Source organism: Brachycentrus maculatus, unplaced genomic scaffold (assembly GCF_059751285.1).
Source record: "Brachycentrus maculatus isolate JH-2025_06_01 unplaced genomic scaffold, ASM5975128v1 h1tg000092l, whole genome shotgun sequence".
Classification (NCBI taxonomy): Eukaryota; Metazoa; Arthropoda; class Insecta; order Trichoptera; family Brachycentridae; genus Brachycentrus; species Brachycentrus maculatus.
Window position 1 is genome coordinate 1,233,401 of NW_028280846.1, and position 21,790 is coordinate 1,255,190.

Here is a 21,790-nt window from a genome sequence, read left to right on the forward strand (position 1 = left end):
ATAGGCAAAACCCTTATCTACTTAAATCGCATTTTTTTAAAGATGTGTATATACTCTGTTGTAGGAATCCTTTCGTAAGTTAGTTGTTATTTGATAAATTCAGAATTTGGTTTGATGGTGGCGCCCTCAGTTAATAATTTTGCGAAGTATACGAATTTCTCTTAAACGGTGAGATGTATTCAACAAATGCCAGGTCGCAAGCCTTGGAATGCTCAGACTTCTATCATCTTTCGTATAAAAACGATAGATGTTTCGTCTCAAGTTATGACACCTATAACGTTTATTTTTCTTTTTTTGTCTTTTATTTTATGTTTACCTCCTTGTTTCTTTATAGGAACAGGGCTTCAGAAAGTAAAAAGGATGCTGCCCCTTTGCTAACAGATTAAGTGTCTCGTGTTGATGGCTGGGAAGCTTAGGATTGACGGATCCAATGATTAATTTGCCTCAATTAGAGGATCTTGTGTAATATATTGCATCCTTTGTCAGGGATAAATTGGCCGTAAATTCGAACAGTACATCAAAACGATTTCTGGATGGAATTATGGTCTTGTCTTTAACAGCATAATTTTGAAATAACTTCTTGTCTGCATAAGAAGTATCAAGTTTATTTGATACAGTAACAAATTTTTATTATTAATTTAGGTTAATGTTTGTGAGTGACTAGTAATATTTTATTTATTTTATACCAGCTGTACCCGGCTACGCGTAGCTGCGGCTCAGTGTCTTTAAATAAAAAATAAATAAATAAAATACGGAGCACATATTTTTAGTGTGTGAAATTTCACAATGCTTGTGCGTGAAGCAACGAAAATATTAAAGATCTATTACAAAACGAAATTATTTAAAATGCTTAGTAACAGCATCTATTTTAAAAACATACAAAAAAACAATGTTGAGTGTGTTGCTGTTACAGTCAATAGCGTTGCCATTGCGGTAAAAAAATTGATTGAAAAACACATTTTTTACCTGTTATAGATAAAAATGTTTTAAGCAAGTATATATTTATTTAAAAAAACGCAAGTATCCGAATGCGAATTTGTGTGAAAATTCGAAGCACTCGGTGAACAACTTTAAAAAATTGTCAAGCGAATCTTAACATTTTTATTTATAAATATACTAATCAATGTATTTGTTATTTTTTATTTGCCCGGTTTTCTCGATGATCTTAACGTATGACTGACAAAATATCTACATATTTCTTTTTCATTTCTACAATAATTGTTTCTATGAGTGTGAGTGAAAGAGGAACTAATTTGTATAAGTTATCTTGAATTTCGTACAAACTGGAGAGATAATATGTATGATATAGTAGATAGACTTAGTAGATTTATTTATTGAATTTCCAGTGGTTGTAAAACAAAATTGTATCATTTTTATTTGTGGTATAATACTTGTTTGTATGCATATATCATTTAAAGGCGTTCTGGATTGAATTGGTATTTTTTGCCTTTTTGTATCTTTTTCATTTATACAATAATTGTTTCTATGAGTGTGAGTGAAAGAAAAACTAATTTGTATAAGTTATCTTGAATTTCGTAAAAACTGGAGAGATAATATGTATGATATAGTAGATAGACTACGTAGATTTATTTATTGAATTTCCAGTGGTTGTAAAACAAAATTGTATCATTTTATTTGTGGTATAATACTTGTTTGCATGCATATATCATTTAAAGGCGTTCTGGATTGAATTGGTATTTTTTGCCTTTTTGTATCTTTTTCATTTATACAATAATTGTTTCTATGAGTGTGAGTGAAAGAAAAACTAATTTGTATAAGTTATCTTGAATTTCGTAAAAACTGGAGAGATAATATGGATGATATAGTAGATAGACTTAGTAGATTTATTTATTGAATTTCCAGTGGTTGTAAAACAAAATTGTATCATTTTTATTTGTGGTATAATACTTGTTTGCATGCATATATCATTTAAAGGCGTTCTGGATTGAATTGGTATTTTTTTTCAAGTATATTACAAAGCCTTTATAAAGAACTGGGAGTGCGTTAAGGGCTTGCGGGTACCGCATTCAACCCCGGAATCAAACCCAGGCCCTTTAGAATGGTAGCCAAGGGCGTTGACCTCTAAATTAAGAAGGCTTACATAAATTGTTGTATAGTTCAGAATAATATAAACTCCGTAAATACATTTGAAAAAAAATGAATACCGAATCCCAAATCTATGATCAGTTTTTTCATAGCGCCAGTTATTTTCATTGCACCATTTTCATAAAATATCGCCTGTAAGACTCAGTATATCATTATAATTTACTTTAATTTACGTTATTACCATTCCAGCTCAAAAAGGTTCGCCGACTCTATACTAGGAGGTATGTCCACCTCCGTTGTGTAATGGTTAGCGCGTTTAGCTACCGTACTGGAGGTCCCAGGTTCGATTCCCAGGGAGAGGGTAAAAATAAATAATCGTGATGTAACACTCTAATACTTATTTAATACTACCCTGGGCTTATCCCTGAAGCGCAGGAGTGATCACCTTGCCTTCACGTAAGTAACGATTGAGATAACACTACATTAATAAGATGCTGTGCTCTATGCACAATTGGGTGCGGATAAGGGTTACAAAAAAATGTACTAGGAGTATATTGCGGTACACAAACTTTATTATAATGTATGATATTAAATGGATATTAATAAATTACACCCTACAGAAGAAATAAAAGAAAGGAATATTGCTTTACGAAGAAGGTCAGTGAATTTACAATTATATATTATACAGTCTAATGATAACATACTTTTAAAATTATCATATATCCTGACTCTCCATGTCATATGAATTCAATATCCCTGATTGGTATCACATGTCATATACATATAGAAAATAACTTTATCTACGAGCGTTTTATTCTGAATAAAGAATTTAAATGTTATTTTTTAAGATTGAAGCATATACTTGTATTCAGAAAGTTCATCACTCTTCATTTGCTGAAACTATGTCGATAACAAGACATTAACACCATCGTAGTGAGTCGTGTGATGGAAGCATTACATTGTTTACTTAGGTGATCCATAATAATGATATGAGATACATACATAACTCAGTGAAGCGATTATAAGTGAGAATATCGTTGGAATGTACGGTTATGTGAATAAATGAGTCAAGTATTTACATATATATGCATGTAAAACTTTGTATTTAAACCATGCATTTGTGTAGTTATCATGTTTAATGTCTAATGATTATAACTAGTAACAATACAGCATTTATTTTTTGTTTGTTTTGACCTATGTCTGTGAATATACGCCATGCTAAAGTGATGCGTTCAAAAATATTATGGATATTATTTTAAACTTATGTCTTGAGTAATAAATTAAATCATTGTGATACAAATCGCGTGTTTTACACGCAACTTAATGGTTAAAAGACAAGCGGTTGTCAAAAAACGAGAATCATGATTTCAAAGTGGAGTTTTGTGTGTCTGTTGGTGTGTTGTGTATTTATAAACGTTGATTGTTACAAAATATTGGCAATATTCCCACACACGGGCAAAAGCCACCACATAATGTTTGAACCTTTATTGAGATCGTTAGCTGAAAAGGGACACGAATTAACAGTTGTAAGCCATTATCCCTTGAAGAATCCTCCTCCAAGCTATAAGGACGTCAGTCTAGCGGGATCGATGCATTTAAATGTTCACATTTGTGACTTTGACGACTTCTTGTTCCTTAGTGGAGTCGGAAGTATCCTGCGACACATCATGGCCACTTATGAACTGTTCGATTTGGGGAATTTGAATTGTAACGCGATGACAAGCCACGAAAACGTCAAGAATCTCATGTCTTCTAATGATACGTTTGATGTGATCATAACTGAACAGTTCAACAGCGATTGTTCCTTTGGTTTGATAAAGAAATTCAAGGCTCCTGTTGTAGGCATAGCGACCCATGTACCGATGCCTTGGACAAGAGACAGATTTGGTATTCCAGAGAATCCTTCATACGTTCCTAGTCACTTTTTGAAACACCTCAGATCTCCGACGTTCTTTGACACAGTCGAATCATTCCTTGTTAACTATTACTATAAATTTGTTTATTACATCAATACTCATATTTTTGAGTACAGGTTTCTTAAGCATGGTTTTCTAGAATCCAGACAGGAATTGGATGAGATCGCCAGGAATATGAGTATGCTTTTTGTGACGACGTATTTTCCATTACATGGAGCTTTGCCCCAAGGTCCTAATGTGGTGGATATAGGAGGGGTTCATTTACCAAAACATCTCAATAAATTGGATCATGTAAGTTGATTCCTTGAAACGTTTCATTTAATTATATTCTTTGCTTAAAATATAATTTAAACATGAATTAAAATTTAATCAATTAAATTTTAATAATAACATTTTGAGTGTGTCCAAATACTTAATCACAAATCTGGATTATCTCCATTTTATATTATTTTCAGACATCTCACCTTTTTTGAACTTTTTTAGAGAAAATTATGATTTTTTTTTTCTAGAAATATTGTAATTAGTACCTACGTTTTTACATTTTTCACATCTCAACAGTGATGAAGAAGAATATGGAAGTCTGGATATATACAGGGTTTTTGACCTATCATAGGCTGGTAATGTGATCAATTTACATACGGGTAACATTCACCATTTTACCCATGATTGACAACCACACTACTCAACATTTTGAAACTCCTAGATATTCATCTGATAAAAAAATTGGAACTCATATATATTATAAATATCATTTCGTCTTTTTCGAAGGGCATTGAAAAATTCATAAATGAATCCGAAAATGGAGTGATTTACTTCAGCATGGGTTCAATGATCAGAGGGAAGTCGCTGCCTCCTCTCAAGTTGAAGGCTTTCCAGGAGGCCTTCAAGGAGCTTCCATATAGAGTCTTGTGGAAATGGGAGAACGAAACTATGCCTGGAAAGTCGGAGGATATCATGATTAGTCCTTGGATGCCGCAGTATGAAATCATCAGTAAGTCATTGAGTTGTACATAACTTTTTAAAAGATATCGTTACTCGGCGTTTGGATACGATCATTTAGAACTTATCACGCCAATGAAAGCACAAAATTGGTACTGTATTACGTATATACAGCTCCTAATATATTTGATTAACTTGGTATCAAAATTTATGCAAAGTAAATATATGTCTGCCTCCATGGTGTAATGGTAAGCGTGTTTAGCTACCGTGCTGGAGGTCCCGGGTTCGATTCCCAGGGGGGGGGGATTGAAATAAATATTAGTGCTTTTAAACTATAATATTTATTTCATATTACCCTGGACTGGTCTCTGAAGCTCAGGAGTGATCACCTTGCCTTTATGTAAGTAACGATCAAGATAACACCGCATCAATACGATGCAGTGCCCTATGCACCATTGGGTGCGGATAAGGGTTACAAGAAGAAGAAGAAATACATAAACCGATAAAACCGATAGTACCATCAAAGAATTCTATTCGCGAGCAATCGCATTTATGTTTTTAAGGAAAATAATAAATAAAAAACGAATCGAAAAGTTTTTTCCTCTTAAATGAACCAAGAAAAATCATTAAATATGTAAATATAAAGATTATGACGAAAAAATGAATTTGCGTGGAAATTTTTTCTAACATATTCCTTTTTAGATCATTGTGTCTTATTGGCTTCACTTTATATTAAATAACTATAATAAACCCGACTTTAATGAATAAAGAGTTGTGACGTTAGTATTTACTTGACCTCAATTGATAAAGTTCGTTTATCTTAGGATTTTTACAGAAATATTTTTTCGGCGTTTTCAAGGAAAACGTTTTAATAGGAATTAGTTTCGTTTTAATTAGGAAAACACAAGATTGAAAAATAGGAGTTTAAAAGTATCAACAATATGTAATATTATTTACAAATAGATAAATCGCTCAGTATGACGTTTAAAAAAATGTAATCTTTGATATAAGCCACTTTGAGAGACATCTAAACAAGTGTTTGATTTAAATATACTTATTATTTATTGATTTGGTGTTAACTTTGTGTGAAAAATAAAATAATTTAAATACAAAAATAAGACTGTTTTTGAGGTTATTAATGTAAACAAATTTGTATCTTTACAAATATTTTGACAAAAGTTTTTGTCAAAATATTTGTAAAGATACAAATTTGTAGTTTGTATTTTCACCTGTTGATGAAAACGGTTGTGGTTATCGGAATTAGTGTGAGTTTATATGAGTGATTTATTTTAACAGTTGGTTTGAATTCATTTAAGACCTTAAGGTCTGTTTTTAATCTATCTCTTTAGTGTTCTGCCCGGAGGTTGTCATCCTTGGGGTTGACATTGCAATGCAATGTGGGGGAGTCTGGATGGTTCCGATATCCTCACATGCGCATACCATTGTCTTCTTCATCATTACGTTCCTCACCTAAGAACATTTTATTACATACTCATATTCAGAATTTGTATTTTTATCGAGTTTTGCTATTTTTTTTGTGCGGATTGGCTAAAATGGTTAGCTGTGGTCTTGTCATGACAACTTCTCCACGTTTATCTTTGAAATAATAAAACCACTGATATCTCATGAGAAGCATATGCTTAAGCATACTTACATCTCAACTCAACAATGTCGTCATTGTGTTGTATTTTGAGTATTCTGCATCCTATATTTATTGATATTTTTATCCCGTTTAAGTATCAAACCGGGAATAAAATTCATAGTATTATATTATTATTCGTCCACCTACGCAGTTCATGGTCAGTACGCTTGGCTACCGTGCTGGCGTGGTCCCGGGATCAATTCCCAGGGTGGGGTCAAATAAATATAAGGGATTTTTCATTGTAATATTTATTAAATTTTACCCTGGACTGTAACTTAAAGCGGAGGGCAGATCTGAACATTTCTTTCATGTGTTAACGATTAAGATAGCACTGCATTTATATGATGCGGTGCCCTATGCATCATTGAGTGCGGATAAGGGTTTGAAATGAATTATATATTTACCATGTATGGGTAATATTTTTCATTATTTTATTTGTTCCTTTTAAGGTCATAGTAAAGTAAAAGCGTTCATCGGTCACGGTGGACTTCTGGGTCTGACAGAAGCGGTCCATCGAGGTGTTCCGGTGCTGGTCATCCCTTTCTTTGGAGACCAATTCGTCAATGGAGCAGCAGCCGAAGAGAGCGGCTTGGGAAGAGTTCTCCCATACGAAGACATCACCAAGGAAACCGTCCTGACTGCACTGAAGGATCTCTTGGATCCAAAGTATGTGATCAAAACAATAATAAAAATAGTGTAATATTTAATTTAATGGACGCTGTGCATACATCATACAAATAATATGATTAAGCTAAGGAAAAAACATTTTTTATTATGGAAAATATCATAGAAATTGGTTTTATCGACGTGTCATCTTTTACAAACTATTGTGTTAAGGCCAAGCATTCGTCAAGTCGCATACGTAATTGTTTTTTTCTTAAACCATCGTTTTTGCATTGAGAAAATAATTTTTTCTTCGAAATAATTACTTGGTTTTGAATACAAAATAGTTATTGAAAGGTAAGGAATTAAAAAAAATATAGAAATATTTTTTCTATATATATTCTTAAAAAAAATACAAAAAAAATATCCAATACACATTCCTTAAAAAAAATTGGGCGTGTGCACACAAGTGACCTCTCCGGTAGTCTCGAGTAGAATGACTTTTTTAACGAATGAATTGACGAAGGCTGGGCCTTAAGTGTGCAGGTCTGAAGTTACAAGACCAAATATATAGAATTATGAGAAAAATTAAAACATTAAATAACTGAAGACTGCTCTTCCTTAGGATAAATTAACGAAGTATGTAATTAAGTGTATTTACAGTTTTTAAGCGGTATAACACAAAGTGAACGATGAATTATAAGGAGGGTGTTAAATTTATTACCACACCACAAAATTAATTATGCTTTAAAGAATTTTTTTTTTTTTTAAATTTCTTTATGATATTGTAGTCATACAGGAGAAAGTGATCAAGTGCATTTTTTTTTACAAAAACGTGATCATTGACTATTTTATATCCTACTAGCCTATTATTGCCCTGAAAAAAATCCCAATGGATTTGAAGTATAATATATTGACTTGTTAAAAATGACTTACTGTTGATGTTTATTTTCTTGCCAAGCAAAAGTGACTTAAATGGCCATCCTGAACATTTTTCGTTTTGTTAGTTGTTCACTTTCTCCTGTACGACTACGATATGTTATAAATCTGAAGTTATTGCTTCATTTGTATGTATTTACAGAATGCAGGAAAGCGCAAAGAGAATATCTTCGATCTGGCGAGATCGTCCATCGTCTCCTCTGGACACCGCCATCTATTGGGTCGAACATTTGGCGCGTCACGGGGGCGACCACCTCCGGCCCAGTTCCACACACCTCCCGCTCTACTCTACAGATACCTGCTCCTAGATGTCATAGGCTTTATAACACTAGTGACGGTTGTCACTGTTTATTTACTCACAGCTATTTGTAGAAGGTTTTGCTGGAAAGGGAAAGGAAAGAAGAAGATGGATTAAGGAAATTATCCGTGTACAAAATTAAGCGAATGAATCTAGAATTTTTTGTTACCATTATCGAATTTAATGATCCAGAGGGCACTGCATCAAATTGATGTTCAGTTAATTATTTACTATAGAAGGCAAGGGTGTCGGTCTTACGCTTCAGGTACCATTCCAAAGTGATACAAAATAAATATTAGTGAGAATATTTATTTAATATTTATTGAACCCGGGAATTGAACCCAGGGCCTCCAGCATGGTAGCCAAATATAATTTCAAGGTTGAAGTTCTAAAATAGAATAGTTCATATGTATGTACATATATATATATATATATATATATATATATATATATATATATATATATATATATATATATATATATATATATATATATATATATATATATATATATATATATATATATATATATATATATATATATATGTGTGTGTTTGTCCGCCTCCGTAGTGTAATGGTCAGCACGCTCGGCTACCGTTCTGGAGGTCCCGGGTTCGATTCCCAAGGGGGGTAAAATAAATATAAGTGATTTTTTCACTGTAATATTTTTTCAATATTACCATGGACTGGTACCTGAAGCGGAGGGCCGATCACCTTTCCTTCATGTGTAAACGATCAAGATAACACTGCGTTTATATGACACAGTGCCCTATGCACCATTGGGGTGCGGATAAGGGTTTTATTATTATTATATATATATATATATATATATATATATATATATATATATATATATATATATATATATATATATATATATACATATACATATATATATATATATATATATATATATATATATATATATATATATATATATATATATATATATATATATATATATATATATATATATATATATATATATATATATATATATATATATATGTGTGTGTTGAGAGTATTTTACTAGCTAATATATCTGACAGTGATACAAACTAACCTTAACTAACCCAGCTCGACTATTACGTAATATAATTTTGTATTTTTTTTTGTTTATTTTGAATAAACGTGTTAGACTGTCTGTTTCTAAACGAAAAACTATACATTTTTCTGGTTTGAAAACCGTTTAAAAGTATAGAATATTTTAATTGTATCTTGAGTAGGTACATACTCGTATAATATTCCCAATCCGATCAGATGACCTTTGTACTATGTTGATTGTGATTATGTACGTATTTGGTAATAGTGGTAGTCAAAACAAAGTTGAACTGTCTATAATCTAGAATACTTTTAAATATTTTTATTGTATCTTGAGTACATATAGTAATTTAATAAATCTATACAAAGACTGTAAAAGTTACTCATTAGTTATCACGTATTTGGAATAAAATGCATTTTACAAACTTCACAATATATTTGTTAATGTTGATGAGAACATTTGTAGTTCTCAAAACTAGTCGTGTTTACAATTAATAAACTCAAATAAATTGTTTAATGCAAGTGTTTTATTTTTATATTTAAAACATCATGTTATTTCACAATGCTAAAGCCAAACCAACAAATAATTATTCAGATTGATTACTTTTGAAAAAGTATAATTTAAAACAATACCATTTTAAATATTTATCTTTATATACCTTCATAATTTTTTTCTTCGAACTTCTCACCTGCACCCAATGGTGCATAGGGCACTGCATCATATAAACGCAGTGCTTTCTTGATCGTTAACACATGTAGGAACGGTGATCAGCCCTTAACTTCAGGTACCAGTCCAGGGTAATACTGAATAAATATTAGAGTGAAAAAAAACATTTATATTTATTTTAACTCCCCCCCCCCGGGAACGAATGATAATCAACATATACGTGTTAAATGCAATGCACCATATTCAATTGGATATGACTAGAATCCTTTGGCAAAAGTATGTATATCGACAGGATGTTAAAATTTTCTGCAGAAAGGCTTTCCGCAAGTACATACCAAAATGTCTACTGATTGTATATTGAAGAAATATCGAATAGTCTCTAGCAATCTACATGAATGTAGTACCATTTCCTGAAATGTAGAGTAAAACAGTGTGCATCAGGTCAGGTCTAAAAATATAAAACCAAAATGCTAATATTGCTCACTCCTTTTGCCATTGCTCGCTATATCAACAAAACGTCAATTTTCAGTTGTGCATATTTTTGGAATGCCCAGAAAATGAGCTATATCCCAGCAAAAGCGGGATATTTTTAACTTAATATTTACCCGCTACAGGGTAAAAAGTGTTGTTTTTGCATTTTGAAGAAAAGGTATTGTTCAATATATATTTTTTAAACTACTGAATATTTTTCAAATGGAGAAAAATCATTTTTTACCTAAAAAGATCTGTTGCACAGTAAAAAGTTCAGTAAGTGGCTTGATATTTATTTTCAATATATTGTGTTTTTAAACTTTAAAAACGATCTCCTGAAAAATCATGTTTTTTTTATATGTGAAGTTGTTGAAAGGAGTGAGCGATATGTCATGTTTTTAATAAATCGGTAAGTAGTACTCAGTGCAATTACTAACACATCAGGTTTGGTCGGATATCAAAGTCTAAACGTGTTTTTGGACTTAAAATAGGTACCATTGAATGCAAAAAAAAATCTTCATACAACGCACACACTATACAATCTTAAATAAGGTATATATTTTATACGGGGAAAAATATTTAAAGGTGAAGAAAAATATTAATTTCAATTAAGTTGTTTTTGTTTTAAAGAAAATCATTGAACGCCACTGTTTTTTGCTCTACGTCACGCTCGTAGGAGTGAAAGGAAATTAGGTTTTTTTTTAAATTTGCATACATACCTCCACTGCGGAGATTACTTTTGTTATCGTTTTTACAATAAGCCTTACAAAATACAGATCAAAATTTTTATTCTTACATTGCCGTCAATACAAACTTCCACAACATTAATAATGTTTTGTTGAAATTAACGGCTAATAATTACATGAAAGCATTAGAAATAAGACAATTAAAATACAGGAAGAGAATGAGAGTATTCATTGTATCTTATTTCGACAATGAAATAACCAAACAGTTCAATTATGGTGATTCTATCTCTGAATGTCAAATTATACAAAAGAGATTATAGAATAGTTAGTGAAAATATGTAAATAATGACACACATGTTTATCCAAAATAATTTAGCATGACACAAGGCAGGAAACAAATAATTATCTAAAATTACATAGATTTAATACTGGAGTTTTTCGTTAAAACATCACAGAGGGTAGTCTTATAAATAGAAATATATATATTTTTAAAAAAAAAAGAAAGAAAAATATTGTGTTTTTATTATTTACACAAATATTTCAATTTCATACTATTTCTGTGGGCCTAAGCAGCTCATTATTAGAAAAGGGTATCAAATAGTGGTAGAGTGGGTTCGAACCGAGAAACTCTGACTTAAGAGTCCGCGACACTAACGGGACCACAACCCGATATTTATGAAAACAATGAGTCAATGAACGATATCTTTTGAGTTTTGATAATGAAAATTTAAATAAAACCCTTTATACTTGTATGTAAAGTATGTCGAAACCGAAATTCCACCAGAGATACTTTACCTACTCAATTACGCTCGAGGCGAGGATTCACTGTGCGATGGTTCGATTGTGGAAAGTTTATAGGAATTCCAAGTTCTACCAACTCCAATCGTCAAATTTTATGGTTTCATCGGAATTGAGTTAAGCCCATATACAATTACGCAATACAATGTGAAACTGAATCTTAAAGGTCAATAATTATAATTACGGGTTCGGGTTTAACTTTACCAATAAATATCAATTTTCATTCGATTTTCGCTAAACAATTATGTACGTACTGTGAATTGTTTGCGAGAACCGACAATGGGGGGTTCACTCGGGTCTTGAATACTTACTTCAGGAAATTGTTTGGGGTCGCTTAAGATCAGCAATGTTTAAAGCTAGTAGAGGGTTTCTGAAGGAAGAGCTTGTAATATCGAAGGAGTATCAAACAACATTTTCAACTATAGACAATGTAAGGCAAACGGTAACCGATGCGAAATTATTGGAATCATTATTTTATTTTGCAATTCAAACATCAAATAATGTGATGATAAAAAATGCTGAATACATTAAACTCTCTACTTAGACGGTAGATATGTTTCGCGAGATACAGTTTAAAAAAACTTTAAATAAGATGGATAGGTTTTCTTATCCAAAAAAAATATTCAAGATATCAGGTTCAGGTTCAGGTTCAGTGCTGCAGAACAGCGTTTATTATTTAATATAATTTTGTACTTAAGTTATACATATTTATATATATATATATATATATATATATATATATATATATATATATATATATATATATATATATATATATATATATATATATTTATATGTATAAATATATATATATATATATATATATATATATATATATATATATAAATATATATAATATATATATATATATATATATATATATATATATATATATATATATATATATATATATATATATATATATATATATATATATATATATATATATATATATATATATATATATATATATATATAAATATATATATATATATATATATATATTTATATATATATATATATATATAAATATATATATATATATATATATATATATATATATATATATATATATATATATATATATATATATATATATATATATATATATATATATATATATATATATATATATATATATATATATATATATATATATATATATATATATATATATATATATATATATATATATATATATATATATATATATATATATATATATATATATATATATATATATATATATATATATATATATATATATATATATATATATATTTATATTATTTTTATTTTATTTTATTTTATTGGAAACTGTCTATCCTCACTAAGTATTTGGAGATACCTGTTCTGAGGTAGGCAGGGTATGCTTATTCTTTTTATAATACAGCTTTATATATTTTTAATGATAATATAAAAGTGGTAAGACTGAAATAATATGAAATAATAATTATAAAATGAAAGCAAATAGAGAGTTTAACTAAAAGAAAAGTAAAATCTAAAGGAGTAATATTATAAAATTAGAAAATTGGATTATATAATTATAAAACACTGACACATAGATTAATCACACACAAACTTTTATTTGCTGCTCCAGCTGGGATCTTCCAATTTTTAGGAGCCATTCTTTTGTGTGCATTTTGAATTTATTTCCAACTGAACATAATATTTCTTGTGGGAGCATATAATAAAATAAAATAAATTTTTGGTAGTTTTACCTGTATTAACGTTGAAAACGAAATTCATGTTTCATATGTAGAACCTTTTGGTTTACATAAATGTATTTTTTAAAACAATATTTTAGATAAAGTATAATTTTCTAAATATTTTATTATGATGTGATGAGTTTATGAAAAAAGAAATTCGAAAAATATATTATGTTTTGATTACGTGTGAATATGTATATGAGTTTATTTTGGAATTATATAGCCTTTGACAGTGTTTGTTAAATACGTAAAATGCGTTATTATAGATGACTATATTATATTTAATATATAGATATACATTCTATATATTAAATACATATAGACTTCCAACATGTTAATGTTATATATTAATGCAGCATTATCTTGATTTAAAAATTACAAGCCTAGGTATACCTCTTATATTTCGTATTATATAATTTATTTGGTCCAACTCTTACGTTTACTCTTGAGGAATGTGGCGGTGTGTTGTTGATCTGTTTTAAACGATAATAGGCACTTAATGAAAACGTTAAACTGTTTGTACGTTACGTAACATTGTCAAATACAATTGAACAGTTGCTCGTGGCGCGTGGTCCAGCAAAACCAATGTCATGTCCAAAATAGATTAATGAATTAGAACAGTCAAATGTGGAGAGTGTTGTCAGAAAACGGTCCAACGAAATGTTTTATTTTTATATTTTGACATTTGCCTAGTGTTTAACTGAAATTGTACTATTTGCCTCTGGTTTTGACATTATCAAAAGTTTGTGAAGTTCTCTTCGTTTCATACGTCAGTCTTAAGGTCCAATATAGGTACTTTAAATTGCAATTTGATTTTCTTCAAACCCAGATTGAATTTGACGTAATTAAACTATTTGATTAAAATACCGTTTTTGTATTGAAAAAAAAAGTTTTCTTTTAACAAAGTTTTGGTTTTGAAAAGAAAAGAGTTATTGAAAGATAATGAGTATTTTTTTTTTCAATATATAATTTAAAAAAAATTAATGTCAATATATATTCTAAAAAAAATTGGACGAGAAAACACATCTGACCCCTAGCGTGACCGTTTGTGTTCTGAATTTGAATGTTTGAAATCTCAGCCTTAATACTGAATTGACACAAGCAATAGTATAGTCATCAAAACGTATAATTTACAAATCACACTACAATCATGATGCCATTTAAAAGTTACTAAATAATAAATAAAAAATATTTTTAACGTTTTTTTTTATTCCTTCAAGTTGTTTAAAAAGAAAACATATCGGATACAAGATGTAGAGTGTGTTTGGTTAGATTTTTCACATAAACACTTTTATATTGCGTTTTGATATCATTTGAAATACCTGCCCCCAAATGTTAAACCCTATTGATTTCCCTTTGTCCGCCTCCTCGGTGTAATGGTTAACGTGTTTAGCTACCGTGATAGAGGTCCCGGGTTTGATTCTCAGAGGGGGTGAAAATTAATATTAGTGATTTTATACTATAATATTTATTAAATATTACCCTGGGCTGGTCCCTGAATCGAAGGAATGATCACCTTGCCTTCATATAATTAACGATCACAATAACACTGCGTCAATACTAGTTGTTAATCAAGTAATTCAATATTAGTTGATTTGGCAACATTTTTTTTTAACCCTTATCCGCACCCCAATGGTGCACAGGGCACTGCGTCATATAAACGCAGTGTTATCTTGATCGTTTACACATGAAGGAAAGGTGATCAGCCCTCCGCTTCAGGTACCAGTCCAGGGTAATATTGAATAAATATTACAATGAAAAAATCACTAATATTTATTTGACCCCCCTGGGAATCGAACCCGGGACCTTCAGAACGGTAGCCGAGCGTGCTGACCATTACACTACGCAGGCGGACAAAAAGGATTTGGCAACATAGCACGATTAAAAGAAACAGTAAACTAAACGTAAAATGAATGAAATTGATTACTTTATGATTTTTTTTTAATGAAAGTTGACTTTACCTTGTGTTTGCAAAGATACTTGGGATGAAACAGGAAATATCGGAGTACATTTACCGTCATTATATAATTTAACATACCATATTTTGGTAAAGCTGTTATCTGGACTTGCTCGGTATTCAGTGTTGTGAAAACACCGTTCACGCACATGTGCCTATACTGCGGACACCGGCCTTCAATATACACATGATATTCAGTTTCGTTTCGACTCTCTCTTCAACGCCTCGGAATTAAACTCTGGTCCATTTACAAGTTATTGTATTCATAAGTTAATATTAATATGAATATTGTAAAAATGAACAGAAAGTGTAGTCTTCGTTTGTGATTAATATGGCACTGGCGATATTGCAAAATAAAATTGTATTTTATTAATTTACAGTGACCCAAGAGTTCAGAACAATAGATTATTAAGAGATAAGTGCTTTATTTCCCGATATTATGTGAGTAAAGTTATTTGACATATTTTTATGTGATAAGTTTATAGTCGAATTGTCTTAAATACAAATGAATTAAAATAAACATTGAGTTTATGTGAATGACACCAAATTTAGCTTCGCTTTGCAGAATTGTAAAAAATGGTCGTATATGGCTATAATTATGGTAATAAATACGTGGGATTGATTTTAAACCAAGCTATATTTATGTTTTTTTAAACAAAGTAAGTGTTTACTTCAATGGATCAGAAAATGGAAAAAAAAGCTTAAATGTTTTAATTTGACGAAAAATTAAAATATTTTATTGAGTCAAGTTATTTTATAGATGGTCAATGATTTTTTTGTTTTATTTTATTGATGTTGTGGAAAGTCTGCTTTTTACGTTATTTTTGTGTTATTCAAAGAATGAAGCCTCCATAGTGTAGTGGTTACGGCCACCATGCTGAAAGTTCCGGGTTCAATACCCGTTCGGGTCTAATAAATATTGATAAAAAAAATTAAGTGTTTTTTCTGAAAATCTTTTTAAAAAACTACTCTGGACCTGTACCTAAAGCGTGCAGCTGATCACCTTGGCTTCGTATAATTAACGATCATCTTAAAATCGCACCAATTTGATGTAGTGCCCTATGCACCGCTCGGTGCGGATGTGGTTTAGAAGAGAAAAAGATAAGCAATTAAGACGTTCTACTATTTTAGAACCCTTTTTTTTGTTTTTTCCATGTAACTAAGTTTTTCGTAATTTTCATTTTTATTTAAAATTAACATATTTAATGAAAGCATTTTTAAAGGCTTAGTAAAAATGCTTTTATACTTAAATATGCTTTCATACTTAAATGTATATAATAATATAATTTCATACTTATTAAATACTTTAAAATATATGTGACACTAATAAAAATTATAATTTTTCCCTCTAAGACGATAGATTGGTTTGAAATGAAACTCTACAATTATTCAGGATGAACTTAAATTTTCAATAATTCCACAAACTTTATACTTACTTAATAAATATATTTTACATTTAATTCAAATTTAACTATGAGTATTGTGCGAGTAAAATAATAACGTAATTGATTAACCGTAAAGATTTATTATCTCAGTTTGTTAAATACGTGACTTAAAGATTTTATCACCGTAGATGAATTTGTAAAAATATAATACTTAATAATTTTAGATTAAAATTAATGGATATTTTTTTTAAATTTGGATTATGTTCATATTAATAATATAAGATTATATAAGAGAGGTTGGAGCGCTACGTGCAGCGCAGTCAAGGGATAACTGGAGAAGAGTCATTGCTTCTGCAAAGAGAAGAAGAAGAATAATATAAGATTTTTAAACAAATGATTTTAATAATTTGGTTTTTAATTAAATTCCAGATCTTTTCAGAATGAAAAGAGTCAATCGTGTGTGAAGTTTGGACTCGAAAAATTACGACTATGATGGCGTTAAAGACGTTTGTGTTATTAGTGCTGTCCCTATTATCTTATCAACAAGTTTGTGGATATCGGATACTTGGAATATTCCCACATGTTGGTAAGAGTCACAGTTATGCATTTGAACCTCTGATGAAGGGTCTAGCTGAGAAAGGACACGAGGTGACAGTTATCAGTCACTTCCCATTAGAAAATGCCCCGAAAACATACAAAGACATGAGTCTTAAAGGCTCTCTTAAAATATGGATCTCAGCATTTGATATGGAATATTTTGCGTATCCTTATGGAACAGAGAGATTTATGAAGCACGTTTACTCGACAAAAAACCTATTCTTAATAGGAAGCATTACATGCGAGGCTATGATGGAAAACAAGGAGGTCCAAGCAATCAAAGAGGGTGACTATGATGTCGTGATCATCGAACAGTTTAACAGCGATTGCGGATTAGGTATAGTCAACAAGCTTAAAGTTCCATTTATTGGGGTCACATCTCATGTCATGATGAGTTTTACAAATGAAAGAGTAGGAGTGATCGAAAATCCTTCCTACGTACCGAGTCACTATTTGGAATATGGGAGAAATCCAAATGTGTTTCAGGCAGCGGAATCCCTTCTTTTGGGAACGTGGTATAAGGCAATGTACTATATCTTCTCACAGATACCCGAAAGAAAAATGTTGACTAAGTATTATGGGGAAGAATTACCAGCTTTAGAAGAAATTGCTAGAAATATGAGTCTTATTTTAGTAAATACATATTTCCCATTGATGGGAGCTGTTCATTTAGCTCCAAATGTAGTTGAAATTGGAGGAATTCACATACAGAAGAAGAATAAATTAAGCCCGGTAAATACATGAATATAATTTCTTGAATGTTTTTTGCAAATACTTTGTGGTACATTTTATAAACTTTATAAAATAAAACAACTGTATTTTAACCACTTTTTTATTGGTACACTTTATCCAACCGATTTCGACAAGAACCTTGTCATCATCAGGGTTTATGTACTAAATTCTAAAACATTGAAATACTCACAGTTAATTACCCTTAAAGTGTACCTATAAAAAAAGTGGTTAAAACAAAGTTGTTTTATTTTATAAATTACATGAATGTAAGTTTTAAATTGAACTAACATCAATAATAAGTTCATCATTGAATAATTTCATTAATAAAAATATGAAAATATGAAATATTTATGAACACAGCTTTAACCGCAGAGAAATATTAATAAAATAGTAACCGTTATATCGTTTTACTAAATGAACATTGATGACCCTAGAGCCGTGATTTAAAAAACTAATTCAACAATTTATTTGTTTTCTTTCTTTTAGGAATTAGAAAAGTATCTAAATGAGTCGAAAAATGGAGTAATCGTTTTTAGCATGGGATCTATGCTAAGGGCAACTTCTTGGCCAAAAGAAAAACTAAAAGCCTTTCAAGAAGCGTTTAGTGAGCTTAAATGGGACATTCTGTGGAAATGGGAAAACGATACGATGGACGGAGTACCGTCAAATGTTCGTTTGGAGAAGTGGATGCTACAAATAGAAGTTTTGGGTGAGTAGATTTTTGAATGCTTAATCCATTTTTTCGAAATACCTCAAGGTATTTTTTCGAAATACCTCTGGGGACCCTACTTGATAATAAAACCTATCTACTACTACTACCAACACGACGTTTCCCCACAGGGGTAGGCAGAAAGGATGGAACGCCACACTCTTCTGTCCTGGCATACACTCCTCGCTTCCTTCACATCCATACATCTAGTCATACATACCCTCCGATTACACAGACTTTTGACACCACCAGATTTTAGGTTCTGATTGATCTGATTGTGCCAAGTCTTTTTCGGTCGTCCTCGTTCTGTTTTCCCGCTCACATTCGCCACATATATTTTCTTATTTATTCTCTCGCTATCCATACCACCGTAAAGAACTCGTTATCCAAAAATTATACGAATTTGATTCACATTCCAATGGATAGGTTTTGCATTTATTTTTCTAGTGATAAGTATGATATTAAAAAATGTAATGTAGATCTTTTCCTGCGATAAGTGACTTCTGATTACAGCATTTAATTACGAGAGCATAAACACAATTTAACAACGTGAAAGGAGATCAATTGATCAGCATTGGATACAATTGCATGTGGATAGAAACCAGAAGAAGAAGACACAGTTTTTTAGAATATATATATATATATATATATATATATATATATATATGTGTGTATATATATATAAATATATATATATATATATATATATATATATATATATATATATATATATATATATATATATATATATATATATATATAAATATATAAATATATGATATATAATAAATGATATAAGTTCAAATTAGTTGGGATATAAACTAACTAAAGAAATAAAAAAATAAAAAGCAAAGATAAAGGTCACATTATTATGATATCACATGATTTATTTATTTTTAAGGTCATAAGAATGTAAAAGCTTTCATTACACACGCTGGCATGCTAAGCTTGTCGGAAGCCATCCACTGTGGAGTCCCAGTTGTGTCCATTCCGATGTACGGGGATCAGTTTGGGAATGCTGCAGCAGCTCGAGACAGTGGTGTTGGAGCCTATTTAGAATACAGATACTTAAGCAAGGAGTCAATTCTTAAGGCATTGATGACAGTATTAGAACCGAGGTACAATCTACTTAATATGTTATATAATTTATATTTAATGTCGGCCTCCGTAGTGTTATGGTTTACACGGTCATTTACCGTACTGAAGGTCCCGGTTTCGATACTCAGGGGGGGTAACAGATAAATATAAGTGATTATTTCACACTAATATTGATACAATATTACCCTGGTCGGAACCTGAAGCGGAGGGCTGATCACCTTATATAAATGTAAGTAACGATCAAGATAACAATGCAACTATGCGATGTATTGCTCTATGCACCATTGGGTGTAGGTAAGGTTGAGATAGAAGAAGATTTATATTTATAATAAAATCTGAATGCTGTATTAAGCAAAATAATGGCAAATTAAAATAATAATTTTTTGCCAAAATCAAGAATAACATTGAATCTTTTAACCTACATGGATTGTTTTTTTCCTTGTGTATTTTTTTATAACTATTCATTACGAATTCAATTTGGTTTGTTTTTTGTGGACACTACATTCTGAGTGTATCCAAATACTTGTTCACAAAATCTGGATTATCTCCAATTACAGTATTCGGACCTCACATACTAATATAAGAGTTTCTGCTCAATAAAAAGCGTCTTTTCATCTTACCAATAGATGTCTCTAGTGACGTTCTAGTGATTCAAGAATAATCGTTCAAAATTTTATCACATACATAGAACTTCCAAGAATTTGAGTAGCGTGGTTGTCAATAATGGGTAGAATTGGTGAATGTTACACGTGTGTAAAGTGATCACATAAACCAGCCTATGACGGTCGTCAGCCCCGTAAATGCCCAGAATTCCATATTCTTCTTCATCTTTGATGTGATGTCAAAAAGTAATATGATTTTTTGGGTTTGATTTTTGTTTTTATTTGGTTTTCAGTGTTCAAGACAAGGCAAGAAAGCTGTCAGCTATATGGAAGGATAGACCATTGGGTCCGCTCGACACTGCCATATATTGGGTAGAACACGTGGCCAGGCACGGTGGGAGTCATCTCAGATCGTCCTCAGCAGACCTTCCACTCTACAGATATTTTCTAATAGACGTGATAGCGTTCCTTCTTCTCCTGGCATCCGTCATAGTTTACATCAACTGGAAATTATACAAAGCTCTAGGAAAGCTTTGGTCAATGATGAGATCCAAGTTGAAAAATGATTGAGACATATCGTAGTCGTACAGGAGAAAGTGACCAATTAACAAAACGTAAAATGTTAAGTAGGGCCATTTAAGTCACTTTTGCATGGCAAGAAAATAAACATCAATGCAGTTAGTCATTTTTTACAAGTCAATTATACTTACAAGTTTAAAATCGTTTGGATTTTTTTCAGAGCAATATTAAGCTAGTAAGATATCAAATAGTCAATGATCAAGTTTTTGTAAAAAAAATGCACTTGGCCACTTTCTCTTGTATGACAACTACCTTTTTAAGATAAAAAGTATTTTAAAATGTGCTGTTTTTTTTAAACTAAATACTCGTTACAATGATACCTTGAGAAATTTTCACTTAAAATTCTTCAAGAACAAAACTCATTGTATTGTGAGGTT

At 30.7% G+C, this 21,790-nt stretch overlaps 1 protein-coding gene across 1 annotated transcript; it reads left to right on the forward strand.

Annotated features, from left to right (window-relative positions):
- Positions 1–2,881: 2,881 nt before the first annotated feature.
- On the forward strand, positions 2,882–21,692 carry LOC148310529 (uncharacterized). The gene is made up of 9 exons (XM_088258324.1): positions 2,882–4,253; positions 4,731–4,953; positions 6,993–7,209; positions 8,228–8,385; positions 12,590–12,592; positions 17,545–18,425; positions 18,912–19,134; positions 20,036–20,252; positions 21,128–21,692. The coding sequence occupies exons 1-9, from the start codon at positions 3,408–3,410 to the stop codon at positions 21,402–21,404; spliced, it is 3,045 nt and encodes a 1,014-aa protein (XP_088114450.1). The 5' UTR covers positions 2,882–3,407; the 3' UTR covers positions 21,405–21,692.
- Positions 21,693–21,790: the final 98 nt, after the last annotated feature.

What these genes read in the sequence shown, in the direction of transcription:
- LOC148310529 (XM_088258324.1), top strand. Translation starts at nt 3,408, where the DNA reads ATGATTTCAAAGTGGAGTTTTGTGTGTCTGTTGGTGTGTTGTGTATTT. An exon ending in GCCGCAGTATGAAATCATCA is followed by an intron (nt 4,954 to 6,992) that starts GTAAGTCATTGA and finishes GTTCCTTTTAAG; the next exon opens with GTCATAGTAAAGTAAAAGCG. An exon ending in AAGGATCTCTTGGATCCAAA is followed by an intron (nt 7,210 to 8,227) that starts GTATGTGATCAA and finishes ATGTATTTACAG; the next exon opens with AATGCAGGAAAGCGCAAAGA.